This window comes from Pan troglodytes, chromosome 1 (genome assembly GCF_028858775.2).
Source record: "Pan troglodytes isolate AG18354 chromosome 1, NHGRI_mPanTro3-v2.0_pri, whole genome shotgun sequence".
Classification (NCBI taxonomy): domain Eukaryota; kingdom Metazoa; phylum Chordata; class Mammalia; order Primates; family Hominidae; genus Pan; species Pan troglodytes.
This window is the reverse complement of record NC_072398.2, coordinates 118008666-118034756: the sequence shown is the minus strand read 5'-3', so window position 1 is coordinate 118034756 and position 26091 is coordinate 118008666. Positions and strand designations below refer to the sequence as shown.

At 47.3% G+C, this 26091-nt stretch overlaps 3 protein-coding genes across 3 annotated transcripts in view; all 3 read left to right on the top strand.

Annotated features, from left to right (window-relative positions):
• Window positions 1-1814: 1814 nt before the first annotated feature.
• On the top strand, window positions 1815-10357 carry LOC134809777 (neuroblastoma breakpoint family member 1-like). Its single transcript, XM_063808572.1, has 8 exons — window positions 1815-1947; window positions 3727-3832; window positions 4614-4882; window positions 5934-5994; window positions 6458-6669; window positions 7609-7714; window positions 8550-8764; window positions 9816-10357. Exons 1-8 carry the CDS (start codon window positions 1815-1817, stop codon window positions 9878-9880), a joined length of 1167 nt encoding a protein of 388 aa, XP_063664642.1. The 3' UTR covers window positions 9881-10357.
• LOC129137413 (neuroblastoma breakpoint family member 12-like) lies at window positions 9904-17812 on the top strand. Its single transcript, XM_063808565.1, has 9 exons — window positions 9904-9910; window positions 10270-10551; window positions 11491-11596; window positions 12432-12646; window positions 13698-13758; window positions 14156-14433; window positions 15373-15478; window positions 16314-16528; window positions 17580-17812. Exons 1-9 carry the CDS (start codon window positions 9904-9906, stop codon window positions 17642-17644), a joined length of 1335 nt encoding a protein of 444 aa, XP_063664635.1. The 3' UTR covers window positions 17645-17812.
• Window positions 17813-18097: 285 nt separating this feature from the next.
• The window catches only part of NBPF7P (NBPF member 7), a 548664-nt gene continuing 540670 nt past the window's right edge, over window positions 18098-26091 (top strand). Inside the window, 9 exon segments of the mRNA XM_063815759.1 lie at window positions 18098-18315; window positions 19255-19360; window positions 20196-20410; window positions 21462-21522; window positions 21986-22197; window positions 23137-23242; window positions 24078-24292; window positions 25344-25404; window positions 25868-26079. Coding sequence (XP_063671829.1) covers window positions 19287-19360; window positions 20196-20410; window positions 21462-21522; window positions 21986-22197; window positions 23137-23242; window positions 24078-24292; window positions 25344-25404; window positions 25868-26079 — 1156 coding nt within the window. The 5' untranslated portion in view covers window positions 18098-18315; window positions 19255-19286.

Genomic DNA, 26091 nt, shown 5'->3' with positions numbered 1-26091 from the left:
TCCTATGAATAATTACTGAATAATTATTGTGATTGCTTTTATTGGCAGTGCTGAAAACTCATCCCTTTGTGACCTCAAGTGACCCATGACACTTTGTGAACCTGCAGTTTTTTCATTTAGAAACTTGACAGATTTTCATTCTGACACAGAATGTCAGGTCTCCCAGACCCTAGAAAATACATTGACTTAAAGGCTTTGATACATCTCAAAGCAGTATCCTTACAGTGTCACTGGAAGATGGTGCGGGCTGCAGAGAGGGATGCTTTCAAATGGGATTAACCAGTCCTCCTTCCTTCACTTCCACATGAATGCTGGGCAGCCCAGGGTCAACCCACTGCACCCTCAACTCAGGCAAGTCCAGCAGCCAATCTTAGGAGACCTGGGCTACAGAACAGTCTCTCAAGCTCCAGGCTCACAAAACCTAGGTGGGGATGAAAACTGAGAAAGCGAAGAGGTGGTTCAGGGGATCACTCTTTCCTACTTGTTCCTCTCACCTCAAACTCACCTTCTACTGCACTGCAACACTGAGGATCGCCAACCAACCCTGACCATAACCTTGATCTTGCCATGTTCTGTTAGTGGAATGCAACCCAAAATCAATGGTGTTAGGTCATCTCAACAAAATATATATCAAACCATATTCCATAAGAACTGCTCGTGGCCCTGTTCTTTTCAGTATATGGGAAAACAAAATGGAAACAACAAAATAGCATGAGGTTTACAAAACTTCCCAAGATAGATGGTCACACATGTTTTCAGGAGACCTCTATATAAATGACTTTGATCACTTGATACCTTGAAAAGAGGTCTTGTGGCACTAGAATGACATCTATAAGTGACAAGTATAAAATGTAGTGCTCAGTGACATTAAAAAACAAATCAACCCACATAGAGGAAGAGCTTTGGACATAGGGATGTCAAACTGGTCTAGAATGTAATGAAAACCCAAGAAGGTGCCCCAGTAAGAAAGAAGAAATCAGTCTAACAATGGGATGCAGCAGCAAGAATACTGAGACAGGAAAGAAAACATTTTAAAAAAATGAATTATTCACTTTCTAGTGGATACAGAAAAAACTGCAGAAGACCCGGAGGATATCAGGGCAGGCTAAAAGTTTGATATCTTACACCTGTGGAAAAGCCTTAAGCTCTGTTTTAACTGAGAGCAGGTGGGGTGACTTCATGACTACCATTAAGAAAATATAACCTGTTGGGAAACTGTTTCTGCCTTGATGATGTTGTACAGACAAGAGATAAACAGTGAGGAATATGCTTAGATGTATTGGGAAAGACACGGGTCTGTGGCATTGTCACAAGGGTACACGAATACTGAGAGTGAATGCTGAAGGAATGATCCCCATTGGTGGTGACCCTCAGGTGAGACTAGGGTGCCTGTGTTTCAGCAAAGCCTGGGCAATTCGAATGCAGGGCTCCTAAGATTCCGTGACACCCCCACCTTCTAATTCTGTTATGGCAACTGCAGATGGTTACCTGGCACGCTGGCCACATTCTACCTCACTCTTATCAGAGTCTGAGGTACTGGCAGTGCTTTCAGCTCTGTGTTCAGGCACCTCGAACCTTGTTTTTGCGGTGAAGGATCCTAAAGTGTTGTGGGGAGTGATCACATTTTTCACAACAGTAAGTTAAGAATTTCAGTTACTGACATCCCTCAGTCCTGATTAAACCTATTTGATTTCACCAGTTTTTAACCCATCATGTGTTTGCCTTTCTTCTCCCCAGTCCCTGGCCCCACCTCTTCTGCCACCAACGTCAGCATGGTGGTATCAGCTGGCCCTTTGTCCAGCGAGTAGGCAGAGATGAACATTCTAGAAATCAACGAGAAATTGCGCCCCCAGCTGGCAGAGAAGAAACAGCAGTTCAGAAGCCTCCAAGAGAAATGTTTTGTAACTCAACTGGCCAGCTTCCTGGCCAACGGACAGAAGAAATACAGTAAGATCTATAGGCTCACCATCATGAAAGTGATGAATGATGTCCTGTCTTCTCTCTGAGACACTAAATGCTCTCTCCATCAAAAATAATTTCATCCTTCCTGTACTTCTAGGAAAACAGAAATGGGTATTTTAACATTTTGTCAAAGTTGGAAGACAGAGGTACCAAAGTATTTAGCAACTTTCCATGTTTGCAATCAGGTGGGGGTGGGACTAGAGTTAAACTGCCATTTATTGATTTCTGACACAGGCACAGAACGACCTGTTTTCTCCAAGAGGCTCAATCGTGTTTTCAAGAATCGTCTCTGTACCATATAAGATCCTGCAGACAAATAACATCTAGTCTGTTGTTCTAAATGTCTGAGACTAGTGAACTTTTATTCAGTTCAAGTTTCTGTTGAGGCCCAACAGGCAAAGCTCTGTTCTAGTGACTCTGAGGGAAACTTGGTGATAGTAGCCAGTACCTGCTCTGAGGGGCTTCAGGAGGAGTCTACTCCTAATAGAACCTGTGCTGTCTATAAGTGACAGCATCAAGAGCAGGGAGTAGGGGCCGTGCATGGTGGCTCACTCCTGTAATCCCAGCACTTTGGGAGGCTGAGGCGGGCAGATCATGAGGTCAGGAGTTTGAGACCAGCCTGGGCAACATGGAGAAACCCCATCTCCACTAAAAATACAAAAAGTAGATGGGCGTGGTGGCAGGTGACTGTAATCACCCCTGCTCAGGAGGCTGAGGCAGGAGAATCCTTTGAACCCAGGAGGCTGAGGTTGCAGTGAGCCAAGATTTTGCCATTGCACTCCAGCCTGGGCGACAGGGCAAGACTGGTAATAATAATAATAATAATAATGATAAATAAAAATAAGAATAAAAAGCAGAGAGTAGCTTGGTGAGAGTGAAGTCCTGCTTCCTGGGGCACAGAGTCTTGTTGCTAAAGAGGAAGAAAGATCGCACCCGAGAATGTGTGGAGACAGCAGTGCAGTGTACAGAGCAGGGACCGTGGGCCTGTCTCCTGGGCTCCATCCAAGTTGCTTGTCGTGTCTGTCCCTCAGTTACCTCACCTGTTCAGAGGGTACTACAATAATACCTACCTCTGTAAGCTGCTGCAGTGAATTACATGAGCTATTTCTTGTCAATCTCTTAGAACATTTATTGGCACAGAGTAAACACTATCTATTAGTTCTTCATTCTGCTGTTTCTAAATTAAAACAAACTTTATTAGCATTTGGGCATATTTCCTTCATGGCCTTATGGTGTTATGTGTCACACTTTATGCTTCAGATATGATTCTTAAAATCATAACTGAAGATATGATTTAAAAATCAAAGATTTTAAAAATCTTTCGCATAGTTGTCCTTGAAATTCCCAGTAAAAGGGAAACCATCAGTCCCATAGTCCTAGGGGCCTTCCCGACTGTACAAGAAATCACTACTCATGCCCCAGTGCAGTGTTTTAGAGGAGAGGCTGCAAGGCTTGGGAAAGTGGCCCCGCATTCAGAGTCAGGCCTCAGGGACTGTGAATTCTGACTCCACTTCGTTGTGGTTGAATCATCTTGTCAGCTTCCTTGATGTGCCCTTGAGGTTCTCTTTCTTCATCTCTAAACTTTGGAGGATCAGATGCCAGAAAGGCAGGAGACTGAAGAGTAAAGATGTGGAAATCCCTGTCTAGACCCTGGTACTGGGGAGAGTTTTGTCCTTGGGATGGACCTGGCTCCTGCCCTGTAGGCAATGACCACAGCAGCATGTCCAGCCTTCCACTGAGGCAGGCGTGTCTGTCTTTTCTCAGAATATGAAGAGTGCGAAGACCTCATAAAATCTATGCTGAGGAATGAGCGACGACAGTTCAAGGAGGAGAAGCTTGCGGAGCAGCTCAAGCAAGCTGAGGAGCTCAGGTGAGGGGACCCCATGGGGGCAGGCAGGGGGGCAGGTGTGTACATCTCTGAAGTACAACAGCTCGGTGGGGAGAAATAAGAACGAAGCTGGGCCAGGGGAAGGGCAGGAATTGCCAGGGCAGGCTCGCAACACACAAGTATTTATCAAGCAGAGAAGAAGTATAATAAAAATGTATGGGTTGCAGTTGTTTGTCAGGGCCTTGTTTTCTCTTTTTCGAGCAAGTAATTGTTGATGTGAAATTTACATAACACAAAATTAACCAAAGGAGTGTGAACCACACAGCAGCATTCAGTATACTCAAAATGGTGTGCCGTCACCACCCCACTTACCCTGAGTGAGAATCACCTCCTGACTGACTGCGGCTTCTCATTCTTTCACTCAATCAATGTTGCCTTCTCGACCCTGTCATTCTTTTCTTCTTTCGTCTTTTCAATTCGCCCCATCTGCATCTGGCCTCATTTCTGTACATGGCTTTGTATCTAGTGGCCGCCAGATGCACTATGTGTATTTTCACATGGAAATGTCCATGGCCAGAGTGAGGAACTGAAAGGATGTCTTTTTGAAACGGAATTAGGAAGACACCTACTTTTGTTTACAGAAGGGAAAGATGAATGGAACATCATCGAGGATCTTGCAGGAGCCCTCTCTGATACAGAGGAAGCCTGTAAACCATTTTCTATTCTTTCTCTTGGCCACAGACATTCCTTTCAACATGTGCTGACCTTCTGCTTGAAGGTCTCCTTGAGGACATTGTCTCAGAAGGCTCTGTTGCAATATTTGAACGGATCACTCAACCCTTTCTACTCTTAAATTTTCTCTACCGTCTCACCTTAGGCAATATAAAGTCCTGGCTCACTCTCAGGAACGAGAGCTGACCCAGTTAAAGGAGAAGTTACGGGAAGGGAGAGATGCCGCCCGCTCATTGAATGAGCATCTCCAGGCCCTCCTCACTCCGGATGAGCCGGACAAGTCCCAGGGGCAGGACCTCCAAGAACAGCTGGCTGAGGGGTGTAGACTGGCACAGCAACTTGTCCAAAAGCTCAGCCCAGGTAAGGTGGCCATAGGCCCTGATGACCCAAAACCCCAGGCTTATGAGAGGCTCCAGACCTCCATACTTTCACAATGACAGTTGTATCAGTGGGGTTTTTTTCTGCTACACCTATGTGGCCATGACATGACCAGGACTTCCTGGGTAAGAACAGAGATGGGAAACCCATGGGTTTGGAGGTCACAGTATTGCAAGTGTCCCTCCTTCCTTGATGGAAGGTGGTCTTTGGAGCAAGAGGCAGCATCTGTCTGGTTTTAAAGGACAGGAAGGAGGCTGTGATGGGAGGGCGCTTGTTGGAGTGAAAAGAGCTCTGGGCTAAGAATGAAGGTTCCCAGGCTGTCTTTTTGGCAATGTTCTTAGTAAGTGTCGGTGAGTGAGTGATTTATCTTTCCAGAGTTTCTCTCTCTCCATGTGCAAAGGCAGACAAATTGTCTCTTGCAAGGGTCTGAAGCATCCAAATATGGGAACACTTACGAATGCTTTTCAAAATGAGATGAAGCCCCTCTCCATGTGGTGTTGGAGAAGGCACTTGATGTGGGGGCATTTGGTGGTAGGAAGTGCTTCAGACTGGAGCACTCCCCATGGATAGAATGTCCCTGAATAACACAGCAGAAGCCACATGGAGGGCCTGTGCAGTCTCATGACGCATAGAGGACTGTGGGACAAGTTTGTCCTCTCCTAAGAGAAAGAATGAGGTTTGAAATGCGAACTGTGACAGGACACCAAGCCTGTTCCTGGGAATCAGATCTGTGGCAGGATGGGGGAGACAGCTGCCAAAGTCCAGAGAGAGGCTGCACAAGCCTCCAGTGATATGGGAAGCAAAAGGTCTTTTCAGTATTTGGCCACATCTTGATGGTGGCCCTCCACATCAGAAATGCATTGCCCGATGGATCAGGAAACCATGCCAGGGCATTTTGTGAAAGATAAAACATGAGAGTTTTCAGTACAATGCTGAACCATACGTAGATGTTCATGTCTCTGTGCACGTTGGGCTGACTGTGCTTGCGGAATGTGAAGTGGGAGATATCTGAACGAACATTTTGTATTTATAGAAAATGACGAAGATGTTCAAGTTGAGGAGGCTGAGAAAGTGCAGAAATCATCTCCCCCCAGGTAACACTGAATACTCAGGAGCAAGTAATGGGTGGTAACACATGAAAATGTCTAGGAGGCACACCCTCTCTGGCATCTATGGTGGGCCAAAAGCCCGCATCCCCTTGGCCACAGTATGTGAAATTGAACCCAGCTTAGACACAGGGTGCGGCAGCTGTCGTGTTTCTCTATGTGTGCCAAGTGTCATGCCTGTACCATACAGGGATGGCTGAGTCTTCATCCTCCTCAGCTCCTATCTGTCCAGTGCACTGAACACCAGCTGCTCTCTTCCTCTCTGGCTCCCATGGCAGCCATGCTCTGTTGCAGAGAGAAGAGGATTGCCTGTTCCCTCTTTAAGGGAACCTCCATTTTGCTTTCTGGGACCACTCTCTTAATGCCGCCTGTCAAAACCAGCTAGGACTCCCTGGGGTCCAATCCCTCTGTGTTTAATCTTCTGTCATCTCTGTCCCACCTGGCTCAACAGGGAGGTGCAGAAGGCTGAAGAGAGCAAAGTCCCTGAGGACTCACTGGAGGAATGTGCCATCACTTGTTCAAATAGCCACGGCCCTTGTGACTCCAACCAGCCTCACAAGAACATCAAAATCACATTTGAGGAAGACGAAGTCAACTCACCTCTGGTTGTAGACAGAGAATCCTCTCATGGTGAATGTCAGGATGCTCTAAACATTCTCCCAGGTAGCCTCTATTTTCCTTGTGTCTCATACCTCTGTCTAGGCTATGGAAGATCAATTCTGAGGACAGGCTGTATATACACATATTGTTATTGTTTTAGTCAGAAACTAGGATGGAGCTAGGTGCTGTGACTCACACATATAATCACAGCACTTTGGAAGGCCCAAGTGGGAGGATGACTTGGGTTCAGGAGTTGAAGACCAGCCTGGACAATATGGTGAAACCCATCTTTACAAAGAATACAAAAAATTAGGCAGGCATGGTGCTGCATGCCTATAGTCCCAACTGCTCAGGAGACTTAGGTGGGAGGATCGGCTGAGACGATCCTATCTATTAGTTCTTCATTCTGCTGTTTCTAAATTAACACAAATTTTATTAGCATTTGGGCATATTTCCTTCATGGCCTTATGGTGTTACGTGTCACACTTTATGCTTCAGATATGATTCTTAAAATCATAACTGAAGATATGATTTAAAAATCAAAGATTTTAAAAATCTTTCGCATAGTTGTCCTTGAAATTCCCAGTAAAAGGGAAACCATCGGTCCCATAGTCCTAGGGGCCTTCCCGACTGTACAAGAAATCACTACTCATGCCCCAGTGCAGTGTTTTAGAGGAGAGGCTGCAAGGCTTGGGAAAGTGGCCCCGCATTCAGAGTCAGGCCTCAGGGACTGTGAATTCTGACTCCACTTCGTTGTGGTTGAATCATCTTGTCAGCTTCCTTGATGTGCCCTTGAGGTTCTCTTTCTTCATCTCTAAACTTTGGAGGATCAGATGCCAGAAAGGCAGGAGACTGAAGAGTAAAGATGTGGAAATCCCTGTCTAGACCCTGGTACTGGGGAGAGTTTTGTCCTTGGGATGGACCTGGCTCCTGCCCTGTAGGCAATGACCACAGCAGCATGTCCAGCCTTCCACTGAGGCAGGCGTGTCTGTCTTTTCTCAGAATATGAAGAGTGCGAAGACCTCATAAAATCTATGCTGAGGAATGAGCGACGACAGTTCAAGGAGGAGAAGCTTGCGGAGCAGCTCAAGCAAGCTGAGGAGCTCAGGTGAGGGGACCCCATGGGGGCAGGCAGGGGGGCAGGTGTGTACATCTCTGAAGTACAACAGCTCGGTGGGGAGAAATAAGAACGAAGCTGGGCCAGGGGAAGGGCAGGAATTGCCAGGGCAGGCTCGCAACACACAAGTATTTATCAAGCAGAGAAGAAGTATAATAAAAATGTATGGGTTGCAGTTGTTTGTCAGGGCCTTGTTTTCTCTTTTTCGAGCAAGTAATTGTTGATGTGAAATTTACATAACACAAAATTAACCAAAGGAGTGTGAACCACACAGCAGCATTCAGTATACTCAAAATGGTGTGCCGTCACCACCCCACTTACCCTGAGTGAGAATCACCTCCTGACTGACTGCGGCTTCTCATTCTTTCACTCAATCAATGTTGCCTTCTCGACCCTGTCATTCTTTTCTTCTTTCGTCTTTTCAATTCGCCCCATCTGCATCTGGCCTCATTTCTGTACATGGCTTTGTATCTAGTGGCCGCCAGATGCACTATGTGTATTTTCACATGGAAATGTCCATGGCCAGAGTGAGGAACTGAAAGGATGTCTTTTTGAAACGGAATTAGGAAGACACCTACTTTTGTTTACAGAAGGGAAAGATGAATGGAACATCATCGAGGATCTTGCAGGAGCCCTCTCTGATACAGAGGAAGCCTGTAAACCATTTTCTATTCTTTCTCTTGGCCACAGACATTCCTTTCAACATGTGCTGACCTTCTGCTTGAAGGTCTCCTTGAGGACATTGTCTCAGAAGGCTCTGTTGCAATATTTGAACGGATCACTCAACCCTTTCTACTCTTAAATTTTCTCTACCGTCTCACCTTAGGCAATATAAAGTCCTGGCTCACTCTCAGGAACGAGAGCTGACCCAGTTAAAGGAGAAGTTACGGGAAGGGAGAGATGCCGCCCGCTCATTGAATGAGCATCTCCAGGCCCTCCTCACTCCGGATGAGCCGGACAAGTCCCAGGGGCAGGACCTCCAAGAACAGCTGGCTGAGGGGTGTAGACTGGCACAGCAACTTGTCCAAAAGCTCAGCCCAGGTAAGGTGGCCATAGGCCCTGATGACCCAAAACCCCAGGCTTATGAGAGGCTCCAGACCTCCATACTTTCACAATGACAGTTGTATCAGTGGGGTTTTTTTCTGCTACACCTATGTGGCCATGACATGACCAGGACTTCCTGGGTAAGAACAGAGATGGGAAACCCATGGGTTTGGAGGTCACAGTATTGCAAGTGTCCCTCCTTCCTTGATGGAAGGTGGTCTTTGGAGCAAGAGGCAGCATCTGTCTGGTTTTAAAGGACAGGAAGGAGGCTGTGATGGGAGGGCGCTTGTTGGAGTGAAAAGAGCTCTGGGCTAAGAATGAAGGTTCCCAGGCTGTCTTTTTGGCAATGTTCTTAGTAAGTGTCGGTGAGTGAGTGATTTATCTTTCCAGAGTTTCTCTCTCTCCATGTGCAAAGGCAGACAAATTGTCTCTTGCAAGGGTCTGAAGCATCCAAATATGGGAACACTTACGAATGCTTTTCAAAATGAGATGAAGCCCCTCTCCATGTGGTGTTGGAGAAGGCACTTGATGTGGGGGCATTTGGTGGTAGGAAGTGCTTCAGACTGGAGCACTCCCCATGGATAGAATGTCCCTGAATAACACAGCAGAAGCCACATGGAGGGCCTGTGCAGTCTCATGACGCATAGAGGACTGTGGGACAAGTTTGTCCTCTCCTAAGAGAAAGAATGAGGTTTGAAATGCGAACTGTGACAGGACACCAAGCCTGTTCCTGGGAATCAGATCTGTGGCAGGATGGGGGAGACAGCTGCCAAAGTCCAGAGAGAGGCTGCACAAGCCTCCAGTGATATGGGAAGCAAAAGGTCTTTTCAGTATTTGGCCACATCTTGATGGTGGCCCTCCACATCAGAAATGCATTGCCCGATGGATCAGGAAACCATGCCAGGGCATTTTGTGAAAGATAAAACATGAGAGTTTTCAGTACAATGCTGAACCATACGTAGATGTTCATGTCTCTGTGCACGTTGGGCTGACTGTGCTTGCGGAATGTGAAGTGGGAGATATCTGAACGAACATTTTGTATTTATAGAAAATGACGAAGATGTTCAAGTTGAGGAGGCTGAGAAAGTGCAGAAATCATCTCCCCCCAGGTAACACTGAATACTCAGGAGCAAGTAATGGGTGGTAACACATGAAAATGTCTAGGAGGCACACCCTCTCTGGCATCTATGGTGGGCCAAAAGCCCGCATCCCCTTGGCCACAGTATGTGAAATTGAACCCAGCTTAGACACAGGGTGCGGCAGCTGTCGTGTTTCTCTATGTGTGCCAAGTGTCATGCCTGTACCATACAGGGATGGCTGAGTCTTCATCCTCCTCAGCTCCTATCTGTCCAGTGCACTGAACACCAGCTGCTCTCTTCCTCTCTGGCTCCCATGGCAGCCATGCTCTGTTGCAGAGAGAAGAGGATTGCCTGTTCCCTCTTTAAGGGAACCTCCATTTTGCTTTCTGGGACCACTCTCTTAATGCCGCCTGTCAAAACCAGCTAGGACTCCCTGGGGTCCAATCCCTCTGTGTTTAATCTTCTGTCATCTCTGTCCCACCTGGCTCAACAGGGAGGTGCAGAAGGCTGAAGAGAGCAAAGTCCCTGAGGACTCACTGGAGGAATGTGCCATCACTTGTTCAAATAGCCACGGCCCTTGTGACTCCAACCAGCCTCACAAGAACATCAAAATCACATTTGAGGAAGACGAAGTCAACTCACCTCTGGTTGTAGACAGAGAATCCTCTCATGGTGAATGTCAGGATGCTCTAAACATTCTCCCAGGTAGCCTCTATTTTCCTTGTGTCTCATACCTCTGTCTAGGCTATGGAAGATCAATTCTGAGGACAGGCTGTATATACACATATTGTTATTGTTTTAGTCAGAAACTAGGATGGAGCTAGGTGCTGTGACTCACACATATAATCACAGCACTTTGGAAGGCCCAAGTGGGAGGATGACTTGGGTTCAGGAGTTGAAGACCAGCCTGGACAATATGGTGAAACCCATCTTTACAAAGAATACAAAAAATTAGGCAGGCATGGTGCTGCATGCCTATAGTCCCAACTGCTCAGGAGACTTAGGTGGGAGGATCGGCTGAGACGATCCTATCTATTAGTTCTTCATTCTGCTGTTTCTAAATTAACACAAATTTTATTAGCATTTGGGCATATTTCCTTCATGGCCTTATGGTGTTACGTGTCACACTTTATGCTTCAGATATGATTCTTAAAATCATAACTGAAGATATGATTTAAAAATCAAAGATTTTAAAAATCTTTCGCATAGTTGTCCTTGAAATTCCCAGTAAAAGGGAAACCATCGGTCCCATAGTCCTAGGGGCCTTCCCGACTGTACAAGAAATCACTACTCATGCCCCAGTGCAGTGTTTTAGAGGAGAGGCTGCAAGGCTTGGGAAAGTGGCCCCGCATTCAGAGTCAGGCCTCAGGGACTGTGAATTCTGACTCCACTTCGTTGTGGTTGAATCATCTTGTCAGCTTCCTTGATGTGCCCTTGAGGTTCTCTTTCTTCATCTCTAAACTTTGGAGGATCAGATGCCAGAAAGGCAGGAGACTGAAGAGTAAAGATGTGGAAATCCCTGTCTAGACCCTGGTACTGGGGAGAGTTTTGTCCTTGGGATGGACCTGGCTCCTGCCCTGTAGGCAATGACCACAGCAGCATGTCCAGCCTTCCACTGAGGCAGGCGTGTCTGTCTTTTCTCAGAATATGAAGAGTGCGAAGACCTCATAAAATCTATGCTGAGGAATGAGCGACGACAGTTCAAGGAGGAGAAGCTTGCGGAGCAGCTCAAGCAAGCTGAGGAGCTCAGGTGAGGGGACCCCATGGGGGCAGGCAGGGGGGCAGGTGTGTACATCTCTGAAGTACAACAGCTCGGTGGGGAGAAATAAGAACGAAGCTGGGCCAGGGGAAGGGCAGGAATTGCCAGGGCAGGCTCGCAACACACAAGTATTTATCAAGCAGAGAAGAAGTATAATAAAAATGTATGGGTTGCAGTTGTTTGTCAGGGCCTTGTTTTCTCTTTTTCGAGCAAGTAATTGTTGATGTGAAATTTACATAACACAAAATTAACCAAAGGAGTGTGAACCACACAGCAGCATTCAGTATACTCAAAATGGTGTGCCGTCACCACCCCACTTACCCTGAGTGAGAATCACCTCCTGACTGACTGCGGCTTCTCATTCTTTCACTCAATCAATGTTGCCTTCTCGACCCTGTCATTCTTTTCTTCTTTCGTCTTTTCAATTCGCCCCATCTGCATCTGGCCTCATTTCTGTACATGGCTTTGTATCTAGTGGCCGCCAGATGCACTATGTGTATTTTCACATGGAAATGTCCATGGCCAGAGTGAGGAACTGAAAGGATGTCTTTTTGAAACGGAATTAGGAAGACACCTACTTTTGTTTACAGAAGGGAAAGATGAATGGAACATCATCGAGGATCTTGCAGGAGCCCTCTCTGATACAGAGGAAGCCTGTAAACCATTTTCTATTCTTTCTCTTGGCCACAGACATTCCTTTCAACATGTGCTGACCTTCTGCTTGAAGGTCTCCTTGAGGACATTGTCTCAGAAGGCTCTGTTGCAATATTTGAACGGATCACTCAACCCTTTCTACTCTTAAATTTTCTCTACCGTCTCACCTTAGGCAATATAAAGTCCTGGCTCACTCTCAGGAACGAGAGCTGACCCAGTTAAAGGAGAAGTTACGGGAAGGGAGAGATGCCGCCCGCTCATTGAATGAGCATCTCCAGGCCCTCCTCACTCCGGATGAGCCGGACAAGTCCCAGGGGCAGGACCTCCAAGAACAGCTGGCTGAGGGGTGTAGACTGGCACAGCAACTTGTCCAAAAGCTCAGCCCAGGTAAGGTGGCCATAGGCCCTGATGACCCAAAACCCCAGGCTTATGAGAGGCTCCAGACCTCCATACTTTCACAATGACAGTTGTATCAGTGGGGTTTTTTTCTGCTACACCTATGTGGCCATGACATGACCAGGACTTCCTGGGTAAGAACAGAGATGGGAAACCCATGGGTTTGGAGGTCACAGTATTGCAAGTGTCCCTCCTTCCTTGATGGAAGGTGGTCTTTGGAGCAAGAGGCAGCATCTGTCTGGTTTTAAAGGACAGGAAGGAGGCTGTGATGGGAGGGCGCTTGTTGGAGTGAAAAGAGCTCTGGGCTAAGAATGAAGGTTCCCAGGCTGTCTTTTTGGCAATGTTCTTAGTAAGTGTCGGTGAGTGAGTGATTTATCTTTCCAGAGTTTCTCTCTCTCCATGTGCAAAGGCAGACAAATTGTCTCTTGCAAGGGTCTGAAGCATCCAAATATGGGAACACTTACGAATGCTTTTCAAAATGAGATGAAGCCCCTCTCCATGTGGTGTTGGAGAAGGCACTTGATGTGGGGGCATTTGGTGGTAGGAAGTGCTTCAGACTGGAGCACTCCCCATGGATAGAATGTCCCTGAATAACACAGCAGAAGCCACATGGAGGGCCTGTGCAGTCTCATGACGCATAGAGGACTGTGGGACAAGTTTGTCCTCTCCTAAGAGAAAGAATGAGGTTTGAAATGCGAACTGTGACAGGACACCAAGCCTGTTCCTGGGAATCAGATCTGTGGCAGGATGGGGGAGACAGCTGCCAAAGTCCAGAGAGAGGCTGCACAAGCCTCCAGTGATATGGGAAGCAAAAGGTCTTTTCAGTATTTGGCCACATCTTGATGGTGGCCCTCCACATCAGAAATGCATTGCCCGATGGATCAGGAAACCATGCCAGGGCATTTTGTGAAAGATAAAACATGAGAGTTTTCAGTACAATGCTGAACCATACGTAGATGTTCATGTCTCTGTGCACGTTGGGCTGACTGTGCTTGCGGAATGTGAAGTGGGAGATATCTGAACGAACATTTTGTATTTATAGAAAATGACGAAGATGTTCAAGTTGAGGAGGCTGAGAAAGTGCAGAAATCATCTCCCCCCAGGTAACACTGAATACTCAGGAGCAAGTAATGGGTGGTAACACATGAAAATGTCTAGGAGGCACACCCTCTCTGGCATCTATGGTGGGCCAAAAGCCCGCATCCCCTTGGCCACAGTATGTGAAATTGAACCCAGCTTAGACACAGGGTGCGGCAGCTGTCGTGTTTCTCTATGTGTGCCAAGTGTCATGTCTGTACCATACAGGGATGGCTGAGTCTTCATCCTCCTCAGCTCCTATCTGTCCAGTGCACTGAACACCAGCTGCTCTCTTCCTCTCTGGCTCCCATGGCAGCCATGCTCTGTTGCAGAGAGAAGAGGATTGCCTGTTCCCTCTTTAAGGGAACCTCCATTTTGCTTTCTGGGACCACTCTCTTAATGCCGCCTGTCAAAACCAGCTAGGACTCCCTGGGGTCCAATCCCTCTGTGTTTAATCTTCTGTCATCTCTGTCCCACCTGGCTCAACAGGGAGGTGCAGAAGGCTGAAGAGAGCAAAGTCCCTGAGGACTCACTGGAGGAATGTGCCATCACTTGTTCAAATAGCCACGGCCCTTGTGACTCCAACCAGCCTCACAAGAACATCAAAATCACATTTGAGGAAGACGAAGTCAACTCACCTCTGGTTGTAGACAGAGAATCCTCTCATGGTGAATGTCAGGATGCTCTAAACATTCTCCCAGGTAGCCTCTATTTTCCTTGTGTCTCATACCTCTGTCTAGGCTATGGAAGATCAATTCTGAGGACAGGCTGTATATACACATATTGTTATTGTTTTAGTCAGAAACTAGGATGGAGCTAGGTGCTGTGACTCACACATATAATCACAGCACTTTGGAAGGCCCAAGTGGGAGGATGACTTGGGTTCAGGAGTTGAAGACCAGCCTGGACAATATGGTGAAACCCATCTTTACAAAGAATACAAAAAATTAGGCAGGCATGGTGCTGCATGCCTATAGTCCCAACTGCTCAGGAGACTTAGGTGGGAGGATCGGCTGAGACGATCCTATCTATTAGTTCTTCATTCTGCTGTTTCTAAATTAACACAAATTTTATTAGCATTTGGGCATATTTCCTTCATGGCCTTATGGTGTTACGTGTCACACTTTATGCTTCAGATATGATTCTTAAAATCATAACTGAAGATATGATTTAAAAATCAAAGATTTTAAAAATCTTTCGCATAGTTGTCCTTGAAATTCCCAGTAAAAGGGAAACCATCAGTCCCATAGTCCTAGGGGCCTTCCCGACTGTACAAGAAATCACTACTCATGCCCCAGTGCAGTGTTTTAGAGGAGAGGCTGCAAGGCTTGGGAAAGTGGCCCCGCATTCAGAGTCAGGCCTCAGGGACTGTGAATTCTGACTCCACTTCGTTGTGGTTGAATCATCTTGTCAGCTTCCTTGATGTGCCCTTGAGGTTCTCTTTCTTCATCTCTAAACTTTGGAGGATCAGATGCCAGAAAGGCAGGAGACTGAAGAGTAAAGATGTGGAAATCCCTGTCTAGACCCTGGTACTGGGGAGAGTTTTGTCCTTGGGATGGACCTGGCTCCTGCCCTGTAGGCAATGACCACAGCAGCATGTCCAGCCTTCCACTGAGGCAGGCGTGTCTGTCTTTTCTCAGAATATGAAGAGTGCGAAGACCTCATAAAATCTATGCTGAGGAATGAGCGACGACAGTTCAAGGAGGAGAAGCTTGCGGAGCAGCTCAAGCAAGCTGAGGAGCTCAGGTGAGGGGACCCCATGGGGGCAGGCAGGGGGGCAGGTGTGTACATCTCTGAAGTACAACAGCTCGGTGGGGAGAAATAAGAACGAAGCTGGGCCAGGGGAAGGGCAGGAATTGCCAGGGCAGGCTCGCAACACACAAGTATTTATCAAGCAGAGAAGAAGTATAATAAAAATGTATGGGTTGCAGTTGTTTGTCAGGGCCTTGTTTTCTCTTTTTCGAGCAAGTAATTGTTGATGTGAAATTTACATAACACAAAATTAACCAAAGGAGTGTGAACCACACAGCAGCATTCAGTATACTCAAAATGGTGTGCCGTCACCACCCCACTTACCCTGAGTGAGAATCACCTCCTGACTGACTGCGGCTTCTCATTCTTTCACTCAATCAATGTTGCCTTCTCGACCCTGTCATTCTTTTCTTCTTTCGTCTTTTCAATTCGCCCCATCTGCATCTGGCCTCATTTCTGTACATGGCTTTGTATCTAGTGGCCGCCAGATGCACTATGTGTATTTTCACATGGAAATGTCCATGGCCAGAGTGAGGAACTGAAAGGATGTCTTTTTGAAACGGAATTAGGAAGACACCTACTTTTGTTTACAGAAGGGAAAGATGAATGGAACATCATCGAGGATCTTGCAGGAGCCCTCTCTGATACAGAGGAAGCCTGTAAACCATTTTCTATTCTTTCTCTTGGCCACAGACATTCCTTTCAACATGTGCTGACCTTCTGCTTGAAGGTCTCCTTGAGGACATTGTCTCAGAAGGCTCTGTTGCAATATTTGAACGGATCACTCAACCCTTTCTACTCTTAAATTTTCTCTACCGTCTCACCTTAGGCAATATAAAGTCCTGGCTCACTCTCAGGAACGAGAGCTGACCCAGTTAAAGGAGAAGTTACGGGAAGGGAGAGATGCCGCCCGCTCATTGAATGAGCATCTCCAGGCCCTCCTCACTCCGGATGAGCCGGACAAGTCCCAGGGGCAGGACCTCCAAGAACAGCTGGCTGAGGGGTGTAGACTGGCACAGCAATTTGTCCAAAAGCTCAGCCCAGGTAAGGTGGCCATAGGCCCTGATGACCCAAAACCCCAGGCTTATGAGAGGCTCCAGACCTCCATACTTTCACAATGACAGTTGTATCAGTGGGGTTTTTTTCTGCTACACCTATGTGGCCATGACATGACCAGGACTTCCTGGGTAAGAACAGAGATGGGAAACCCATGGGTTTGGAGGTCACAGTATTGCAAGTGTCCCTCCTTCCTTGATGGAAGGTGGTCTTTGGAGCAAGAGGCAGCATCTGTCTGGTTTTAAAGGACAGGAAGGAGGCTGTGATGGGAGGGCGCTTGTTGGAGTGAAAAGAGCTCTGGGCTAAGAATGAAGGTTCCCAGGCTGTCTTTTTGGCAATGTTCTTAGTAAGTGTCGGTGAGTGAGTGATTTATCTTTCCAGAGTTTCTCTCTCTCCATGTGCAAAGGCAGACAAATTGTCTCTTGCAAGGGTCTGAAGCATCCAAATATGGGAACACTTACGAATGCTTTTCAAAATGAGATGAAGCCCCTCTCCATGTGGTGTTGGAGAAGGCACTTGATGTGGGGGCATTTGGTGGTAGGAAGTGCTTCAGACTGGAGCACTCCCCATGGATAGAATGTCCCTGAATAACACAGCAGAAGCCACATGGAGGGCCTGTGCAGTCTCATGACGCATAGAGGACTGTGGGACAAGTTTGTCCTCTCCTAAGAGAAAGAATGAGGTTTGAAATGCGAACTGTGACAGGACGCCAAGCCTGTTCCTGGGAATCAGATCTGTGGCAGGATGGGGGAGACAGCTGCCAAAGTCCAGAGAGAGGCTGCACAAGCCTCCAGTGATATGGGAAGCAAAAGGTCTTTTCAGTATTTGGCCACATCTTGATGGTGGCCCTCCACATCAGAAATGCATTGCCCGATGGATCAGGAAACCATGCCAGGGCATTTTGTGAAAGATAAAACATGAGAGTTTTCAGTACAATGCTGAACCATACGTAGATGTTCATGTCTCTGTGCACGTTGGGCTGACTGTGCTTGCGGAATGTGAAGTGGGAGATATCTGAACGAACATTTTGTATTTATAGAAAATGACGAAGATGTTCAAGTTGAGGAGGCTGAGAAAGTGCAGAAATCATCTCCCCCCAGGTAACACTGAATACTCAGGAGCAAGTAATGGGTGGTAACACATGAAAATGTCTAGGAGGCACACCCTCTCTGGCATCTATGGTGGGCCAAAAGCCCGCATCCCCTTGGCCACAGTATGTGAAATTGAACCCAGCTTAGACACAGGGTGCGGCAGCTGTCGTGTTTCTCTATGTGTGCCAAGTGTCATGTCTGTACCATACAGGGATGGCTGAGTCTTCATCCTCCTCAGCTCCTATCTGTCCAGTGCACTGAACACCAGCTGCTCTCTTCCTCTCTGGCTCCCATGGCAGCCATGCTCTGTTGCAGAGAGAAGAGGATTGCCTGTTCCCTCTTTAAGGGAACCTCCATTTTGCTTTCTGGGACCACTCTCTTAATGCCGCCTGTCAAAACCAGCTAGGACTCCCTGGGGTCCAATCCCTCTGTGTTTAATCTTCTGTCATCTCTGTCCCACCTGGCTCAACAGGGAGGTGCAGAAGGCTGAAGAGAGCAAAGTCCCTGAGGACTCACTGGAGGAATGTGCCATCACTTGTTCAAATAGCCACGGCCCTTGTGACTCCAACCAGCCTCACAAGAACATCAAAATCACATTTGAGGAAGACGAAGTCAACTCACCTCTGGTTGTAGACAGAGAATCCTCTCATGGTGAATGTCAGGATGCTCTAAACATTCTCCCAGGTAGCCTCTATTTTCCTTGTGTCTCATACCTCTGTCTAGGCTATGGAAGATCAATTCTGAGGACAGGCTGTATATACACATATTGTTATTGTTTTAGTCAGAAACTAGGATGGAGCTAGGTGCTGTGACTCACACATATAATCACAGCACTTTGGAAGGCCCAAGTGGGAGGATGACTTGGGTTCAGGAGTTGAAGACCAGCCTGGACAATATGGTGAAACCCATCTTTACAAAGAATACAAAAAATTAGGCAGGCATGGTGCTGCATGCCTATAGTCCCAACTGCTCAGGAGACTTAGGTGGGAGGATCGGCTGAGACGATCCTATCTATTAGTTCTTCATTCTGCTGTTTCTAAATTAACACAAATTTTATTAGCATTTGGGCATATTTCCTTCATGGCCTTATGGTGTTACGTGTCACACTTTATGCTTCAGATATGATTCTTAAAATCATAACTGAAGATATGATTTAAAAATCAAAGATTTTAAAAATCTTTCGCATAGTTGTCCTTGAAATTCCCAGTAAAAGGGAAACCATCGGTCCCATAGTCCTAGGGGCCTTCCCGACTGTACAAGAAATCACTACTCATGCCCCAGTGCAGTGTTTTAGAGGAGAGGCTGCAAGGCTTGGGAAAGTGGCCCCGCATTCAGAGTCAGGCCTCAGGGACTGTGAATTCTGACTCCACTTCGTTGTGGTTGAATCATCTTGTCAGCTTCCTTGATGTGCCCTTGAGGTTCTCTTTCTTCATCTCTAAACTTTGGAGGATCAGATGCCAGAAAGGCAGGAGACTGAAGAGTAAAGATGTGGAAATCCCTGTCTAGACCCTGGTACTGGGGAGAGTTTTGTCCTTGGGATGGACCTGGCTCCTGCCCTGTAGGCAATGACCACAGCAGCATGTCCAGCCTTCCACTGAGGCAGGCGTGTCTGTCTTTTCTCAGAATATGAAGAGTGCGAAGACCTCATAAAATCTATGCTGAGGAATGAGCGACGACAGTTCAAGGAGGAGAAGCTTGCGGAGCAGCTCAAGCAAGCTGAGGAGCTCAGGTGAGGGGACCCCATGGGGGCAGGCAGGGGGGCAGGTGTGTACATCTCTGAAGTACAACAGCTCGGTGGGGAGAAATAAGAACGAAGCTGGGCCAGGGGAAGGGCAGGAATTGCCAGGGCAGGCTCGCAACACACAAGTATTTATCAAGCAGAGAAGAAGTATAATAAAAATGTATGGGTTGCAGTTGTTTGTCAGGGCCTTGTTTTCTCTTTTTCGAGCAAGTAATTGTTGATGTGAAATTTACATAACACAAAATTAACCAAAGGAGTGTGAACCACACAGCAGCATTCAGTATACTCAAAATGGTGTGCCGTCACCACCCCACTTACCCTGAGTGAGAATCACCTCCTGACTGACTGCGGCTTCTCATTCTTTCACTCAATCAATGTTGCCTTCTCGACCCTGTCATTCTTTTCTTCTTTCGTCTTTTCAATTCGCCCCATCTGCATCTGGCCTCATTTCTGTACATGGCTTTGTATCTAGTGGCCGCCAGATGCACTATGTGTATTTTCACATGGAAATGTCCATGGCCAGAGTGAGGAACTGAAAGGATGTCTTTTTGAAACGGAATTAGGAAGACACCTACTTTTGTTTACAGAAGGGAAAGATGAATGGAACATCATCGAGGATCTTGCAGGAGCCCTCTCTGATACAGAGGAAGCCTGTAAACCATTTTCTATTCTTTCTCTTGGCCACAGACATTCCTTTCAACATGTGCTGACCTTCTGCTTGAAGGTCTCCTTGAGGACATTGTCTCAGAAGGCTCTGTTGCAATATTTGAACGGATCACTCAACCCTTTCTACTCTTAAATTTTCTCTACCGTCTCACCTTAGGCAATATAAAGTCCTGGCTCACTCTCAGGAACGAGAGCTGACCCAGTTAAAGGAGAAGTTACGGGAAGGGAGAGATGCCGCCCGCTCATTGAATGAGCATCTCCAGGCCCTCCTCACTCCGGATGAGCCGGACAAGTCCCAGGGGCAGGACCTCCAAGAACAGCTGGCTGAGGGGTGTAGACTGGCACAGCAACTTGTCCAAAAGCTCAGCCCAGGTAAGGTGGCCATAGGCCCTGATGACCCAAAACCCCAGGCTTATGAGAGGCTCCAGACCTCCATACTTTCACAATGACAGTTGTATCAGTGGGGTTTTTTTCTGCTACACCTATGTGGCCATGACATGACCAGGACTTCCTGGGTAAGAACAGAGATGGGAAACCCATGGGTTTGGAGGTCACAGTATTGCAAGTGTCCCTCCTTCCTTGATGGAAGGTGGTCTTTGGAGCAAGAGGCAGCATCTGTCTGGTTTTAAAGGACAGGAAGGAGGCTGTGATGGGAGGGCGCTTGTTGGAGTGAAAAGAGCTCTGGGCTAAGAATGAAGGTTCCCAGGCTGTCTTTTTGGCAATGTTCTTAGTAAGTGTCGGTGAGTGAGTGATTTATCTTTCCAGAGTTTCTCTCTCTCCATGTGCAAAGGCAGACAAATTGTCTCTTGCAAGGGTCTGAAGCATCCAAATATGGGAACACTTACGAATGCTTTTCAAAATGAGATGAAGCCCCTCTCCATGTGGTGTTGGAGAAGGCACTTGATGTGGGGGCATTTGGTGGTAGGAAGTGCTTCAGACTGGAGCACTCCCCATGGATAGAATGTCCCTGAATAACACAGCAGAAGCCACATGGAGGGCCTGTGCAGTCTCATGACGCATAGAGGACTGTGGGACAAGTTTGTCCTCTCCTAAGAGAAAGAATGAGGTTTGAAATGCGAACTGTGACAGGACACCAAGCCTGTTCCTGGGAATCAGATCTGTGGCAGGATGGGGGAGACAGCTGCCAAAGTCCAGAGAGAGGCTGCACAAGCCTCCAGTGATATGGGAAGCAAAAGGTCTTTTCAGTATTTGGCCACATCTTGATGGTGGCCCTCCACATCAGAAATGCATTGCCCGATGGATCAGGAAACCATGCCAGGGCATTTTGTGAAAGATAAAACATGAGAGTTTTCAGTACAATGCTGAACCATACGTAGATGTTCATGTCTCTGTGCACGTTGGGCTGACTGTGCTTGCGGAATGTGAAGTGGGAGATATCTGAACGAACATTTTGTATTTATAGAAAATGACGAAGATGTTCAAGTTGAGGAGGCTGAGAAAGTGCAGAAATCATCTCCCCCCAGGTAACACTGAATACTCAGGAGCAAGTAATGGGTGGTAACACATGAAAATGTCTAGGAGGCACACCCTCTCTGGCATCTATGGTGGGCCAAAAGCCCGCATCCCCTTGGCCACAGTATGTGAAATTGAACCCAGCTTAGACACAGGGTGCGGCAGCTGTCGTGTTTCTCTATGTGTGCCAAGTGTCATGCCTGTACCATACAGGGATGGCTGAGTCTTCATCCTCCTCAGCTCCTATCTGTCCAGTGCACTGAACACCAGCTGCTCTCTTCCTCTCTGGCTCCCATGGCAGCCATGCTCTGTTGCAGAGAGAAGAGGATTGCCTGTTCCCTCTTTAAGGGAACCTCCATTTTGCTTTCTGGGACCACTCTCTTAATGCCGCCTGTCAAAACCAGCTAGGACTCCCTGGGGTCCAATCCCTCTGTGTTTAATCTTCTGTCATCTCTGTCCCACCTGGCTCAACAGGGAGGTGCAGAAGGCTGAAGAGAGCAAAGTCCCTGAGGACTCACTGGAGGAATGTGCCATCACTTGTTCAAATAGCCACGGCCCTTGTGACTCCAACCAGCCTCACAAGAACATCAAAATCACATTTGAGGAAGACGAAGTCAACTCACCTCTGGTTGTAGACAGAGAATCCTCTCATGGTGAATGTCAGGATGCTCTAAACATTCTCCCAGGTAGCCTCTATTTTCCTTGTGTCTCATACCTCTGTCTAGGCTATGGAAGATCAATTCTGAGGACAGGCTGTATATACACATATTGTTATTGTTTTAGTCAGAAACTAGGATGGAGCTAGGTGCTGTGACTCACACATATAATCACAGCACTTTGGAAGGCCCAAGTGGGAGGATGACTTGGGTTCAGGAGTTGAAGACCAGCCTGGACAATATGGTGAAACCCATCTTTACAAAGAATACAAAAAATTAGGCAGGCATGGTGCTGCATGCCTATAGTCCCAACTGCTCAGGAGACTTAGGTGGGAGGATCGGCTGAGACGATCCTATCTATTAGTTCTTCATTCTGCTGTTTCTAAATTAACACAAATTTTATTAGCATTTGGGCATATTTCCTTCATGGCCTTATGGTGTTACGTGTCACACTTTATGCTTCAGATATGATTCTTAAAATCATAACTGAAGATATGATTTAAAAATCAAAGATTTTAAAAATCTTTCGCATAGTTGTCCTTGAAATTCCCAGTAAAAGGGAAACCATCGGTCCCATAGTCCTAGGGGCCTTCCCGACTGTACAAGAAATCACTACTCATGCCCCAGTGCAGTGTTTTAGAGGAGAGGCTGCAAGGCTTGGGAAAGTGGCCCCGCATTCAGAGTCAGGCCTCAGGGACTGTGAATTCTGACTCCACTTCGTTGTGGTTGAATCATCTTGTCAGCTTCCTTGATGTGCCCTTGAGGTTCTCTTTCTTCATCTCTAAACTTTGGAGGATCAGATGCCAGAAAGGCAGGAGACTGAAGAGTAAAGATGTGGAAATCCCTGTCTAGACCCTGGTACTGGGGAGAGTTTTGTCCTTGGGATGGACCTGGCTCCTGCCCTGTAGGCAATGACCACAGCAGCATGTCCAGCCTTCCACTGAGGCAGGCGTGTCTGTCTTTTCTCAGAATATGAAGAGTGCGAAGACCTCATAAAATCTATGCTGAGGAATGAGCGACGACAGTTCAAGGAGGAGAAGCTTGCGGAGCAGCTCAAGCAAGCTGAGGAGCTCAGGTGAGGGGACCCCATGGGGGCAGGCAGGGGGGCAGGTGTGTACATCTCTGAAGTACAACAGCTCGGTGGGGAGAAATAAGAACGAAGCTGGGCCAGGGGAAGGGCAGGAATTGCCAGGGCAGGCTCGCAACACACAAGTATTTATCAAGCAGAGAAGAAGTATAATAAAAATGTATGGGTTGCAGTTGTTTGTCAGGGCCTTGTTTTCTCTTTTTCGAGCAAGTAATTGTTGATGTGAAATTTACATAACACAAAATTAACCAAAGGAGTGTGAACCACACAGCAGCATTCAGTATACTCAAAATGGTGTGCCGTCACCACCCCACTTACCCTGAGTGAGAATCACCTCCTGACTGACTGCGGCTTCTCATTCTTTCACTCAATCAATGTTGCCTTCTCGACCCTGTCATTCTTTTCTTCTTTCGTCTTTTCAATTCGCCCCATCTGCATCTGGCCTCATTTCTGTACATGGCTTTGTATCTAGTGGCCGCCAGATGCACTATGTGTATTTTCACATGGAAATGTCCATGGCCAGAGTGAGGAACTGAAAGGATGTCTTTTTGAAACGGAATTAGGAAGACACCTACTTTTGTTTACAGAAGGGAAAGATGAATGGAACATCATCGAGGATCTTGCAGGAGCCCTCTCTGATACAGAGGAAGCCTGTAAACCATTTTCTATTCTTTCTCTTGGCCACAGACATTCCTTTCAACATGTGCTGACCTTCTGCTTGAAGGTCTCCTTGAGGACATTGTCTCAGAAGGCTCTGTTGCAATATTTGAACGGATCACTCAACCCTTTCTACTCTTAAATTTTCTCTACCGTCTCACCTTAGGCAATATAAAGTCCTGGCTCACTCTCAGGAACGAGAGCTGACCCAGTTAAAGGAGAAGTTACGGGAAGGGAGAGATGCCGCCCGCTCATTGAATGAGCATCTCCAGGCCCTCCTCACTCCGGATGAGCCGGACAAGTCCCAGGGGCAGGACCTCCAAGAACAGCTGGCTGAGGGGTGTAGACTGGCACAGCAACTTGTCCAAAAGCTCAGCCCAGGTAAGGTGGCCATAGGCCCTGATGACCCAAAACCCCAGGCTTATGAGAGGCTCCAGACCTCCATACTTTCACAATGACAGTTGTATCAGTGGGGTTTTTTTCTGCTACACCTATGTGGCCATGACATGACCAGGACTTCCTGGGTAAGAACAGAGATGGGAAACCCATGGGTTTGGAGGTCACAGTATTGCAAGTGTCCCTCCTTCCTTGATGGAAGGTGGTCTTTGGAGCAAGAGGCAGCATCTGTCTGGTTTTAAAGGACAGGAAGGAGGCTGTGATGGGAGGGCGCTTGTTGGAGTGAAAAGAGCTCTGGGCTAAGAATGAAGGTTCCCAGGCTGTCTTTTTGGCAATGTTCTTAGTAAGTGTCGGTGAGTGAGTGATTTATCTTTCCAGAGTTTCTCTCTCTCCATGTGCAAAGGCAGACAAATTGTCTCTTGCAAGGGTCTGAAGCATCCAAATATGGGAACACTTACGAATGCTTTTCAAAATGAGATGAAGCCCCTCTCCATGTGGTGTTGGAGAAGGCACTTGATGTGGGGGCATTTGGTGGTAGGAAGTGCTTCAGACTGGAGCACTCCCCATGGATAGAATGTCCCTGAATAACACAGCAGAAGCCACATGGAGGGCCTGTGCAGTCTCATGACGCATAGAGGACTGTGGGACAAGTTTGTCCTCTCCTAAGAGAAAGAATGAGGTTTGAAATGCGAACTGTGACAGGACACCAAGCCTGTTCCTGGGAATCAGATCTGTGGCAGGATGGGGGAGACAGCTGCCAAAGTCCAGAGAGAGGCTGCACAAGCCTCCAGTGATATGGGAAGCAAAAGGTCTTTTCAGTATTTGGCCACATCTTGATGGTGGCCCTCCACATCAGAAATGCATTGCCCGATGGATCAGGAAACCATGCCAGGGCATTTTGTGAAAGATAAAACATGAGAGTTTTCAGTACAATGCTGAACCATACGTAGATGTTCATGTCTCTGTGCACGTTGGGCTGACTGTGCTTGCGGAATGTGAAGTGGGAGATATCTGAACGAACATTTTGTATTTATAGAAAATGACGAAGATGTTCAAGTTGAGGAGGCTGAGAAAGTGCAGAAATCATCTCCCCCCAGGTAACACTGAATACTCAGGAGCAAGTAATGGGTGGTAACACATGAAAATGTCTAGGAGGCACACCCTCTCTGGCATCTATGGTGGGCCAAAAGCCCGCATCCCCTTGGCCACAGTATGTGAAATTGAACCCAGCTTAGACACAGGGTGCGGCAGCTGTCGTGTTTCTCTATGTGTGCCAAGTGTCATGTCTGTACCATACAGGGATGGCTGAGTCTTCATCCTCCTCAGCTCCTATCTGTCCAGTGCACTGAACACCAGCTGCTCTCTTCCTCTCTGGCTCCCATGGCAGCCATGCTCTGTTGCAGAGAGAAGAGGATTGCCTGTTCCCTCTTTAAGGGAACCTCCATTTTGCTTTCTGGGACCACTCTCTTAATGCCGCCTGTCAAAACCAGCTAGGACTCCCTGGGGTCCAATCCCTCTGTGTTTAATCTTCTGTCATCTCTGTCCCACCTGGCTCAACAGGGAGGTGCAGAAGGCTGAAGAGAGCAAAGTCCCTGAGGACTCACTGGAGGAATGTGCCATCACTTGTTCAAATAGCCACGGCCCTTGTGACTCCAACCAGCCTCACAAGAACATCAAAATCACATTTGAGGAAGACGAAGTCAACTCACCTCTGGTTGTAGACAGAGAATCCTCTCATGGTGAATGTCAGGATGCTCTAAACATTCTCCCAGGTAGCCTCTATT

Coding starts and splice junctions, on each gene's coding strand:
- LOC129137413 (XM_063808565.1), top strand. Junction 10,552..11,490: donor TGCTCTAAACATTCTCCCAG/GTAGCCTCTATT, acceptor GTCTTTTCTCAG/AATATGAAGAGTGCGAAGAC. Junction 13,759..14,155: donor CAGAAATCATCTCCCCCCAG/GTAACACTGAAT, acceptor AAAACCAGCTAG/GACTCCCTGGGGTCCAATCC.
- LOC134809777 (XM_063808572.1), top strand. CDS start 1,815: ATGAACATTCTAGAAATCAACGAGAAATTGCGCCCCCAGCTGGCAGAG. Junction 1,948..3,726: donor CAACGGACAGAAGAAATACA/GTAAGATCTATA, acceptor GTCTTTTCTCAG/AATATGAAGAGTGCGAAGAC. Junction 6,670..7,608: donor TGCTCTAAACATTCTCCCAG/GTAGCCTCTATT, acceptor GTCTTTTCTCAG/AATATGAAGAGTGCGAAGAC.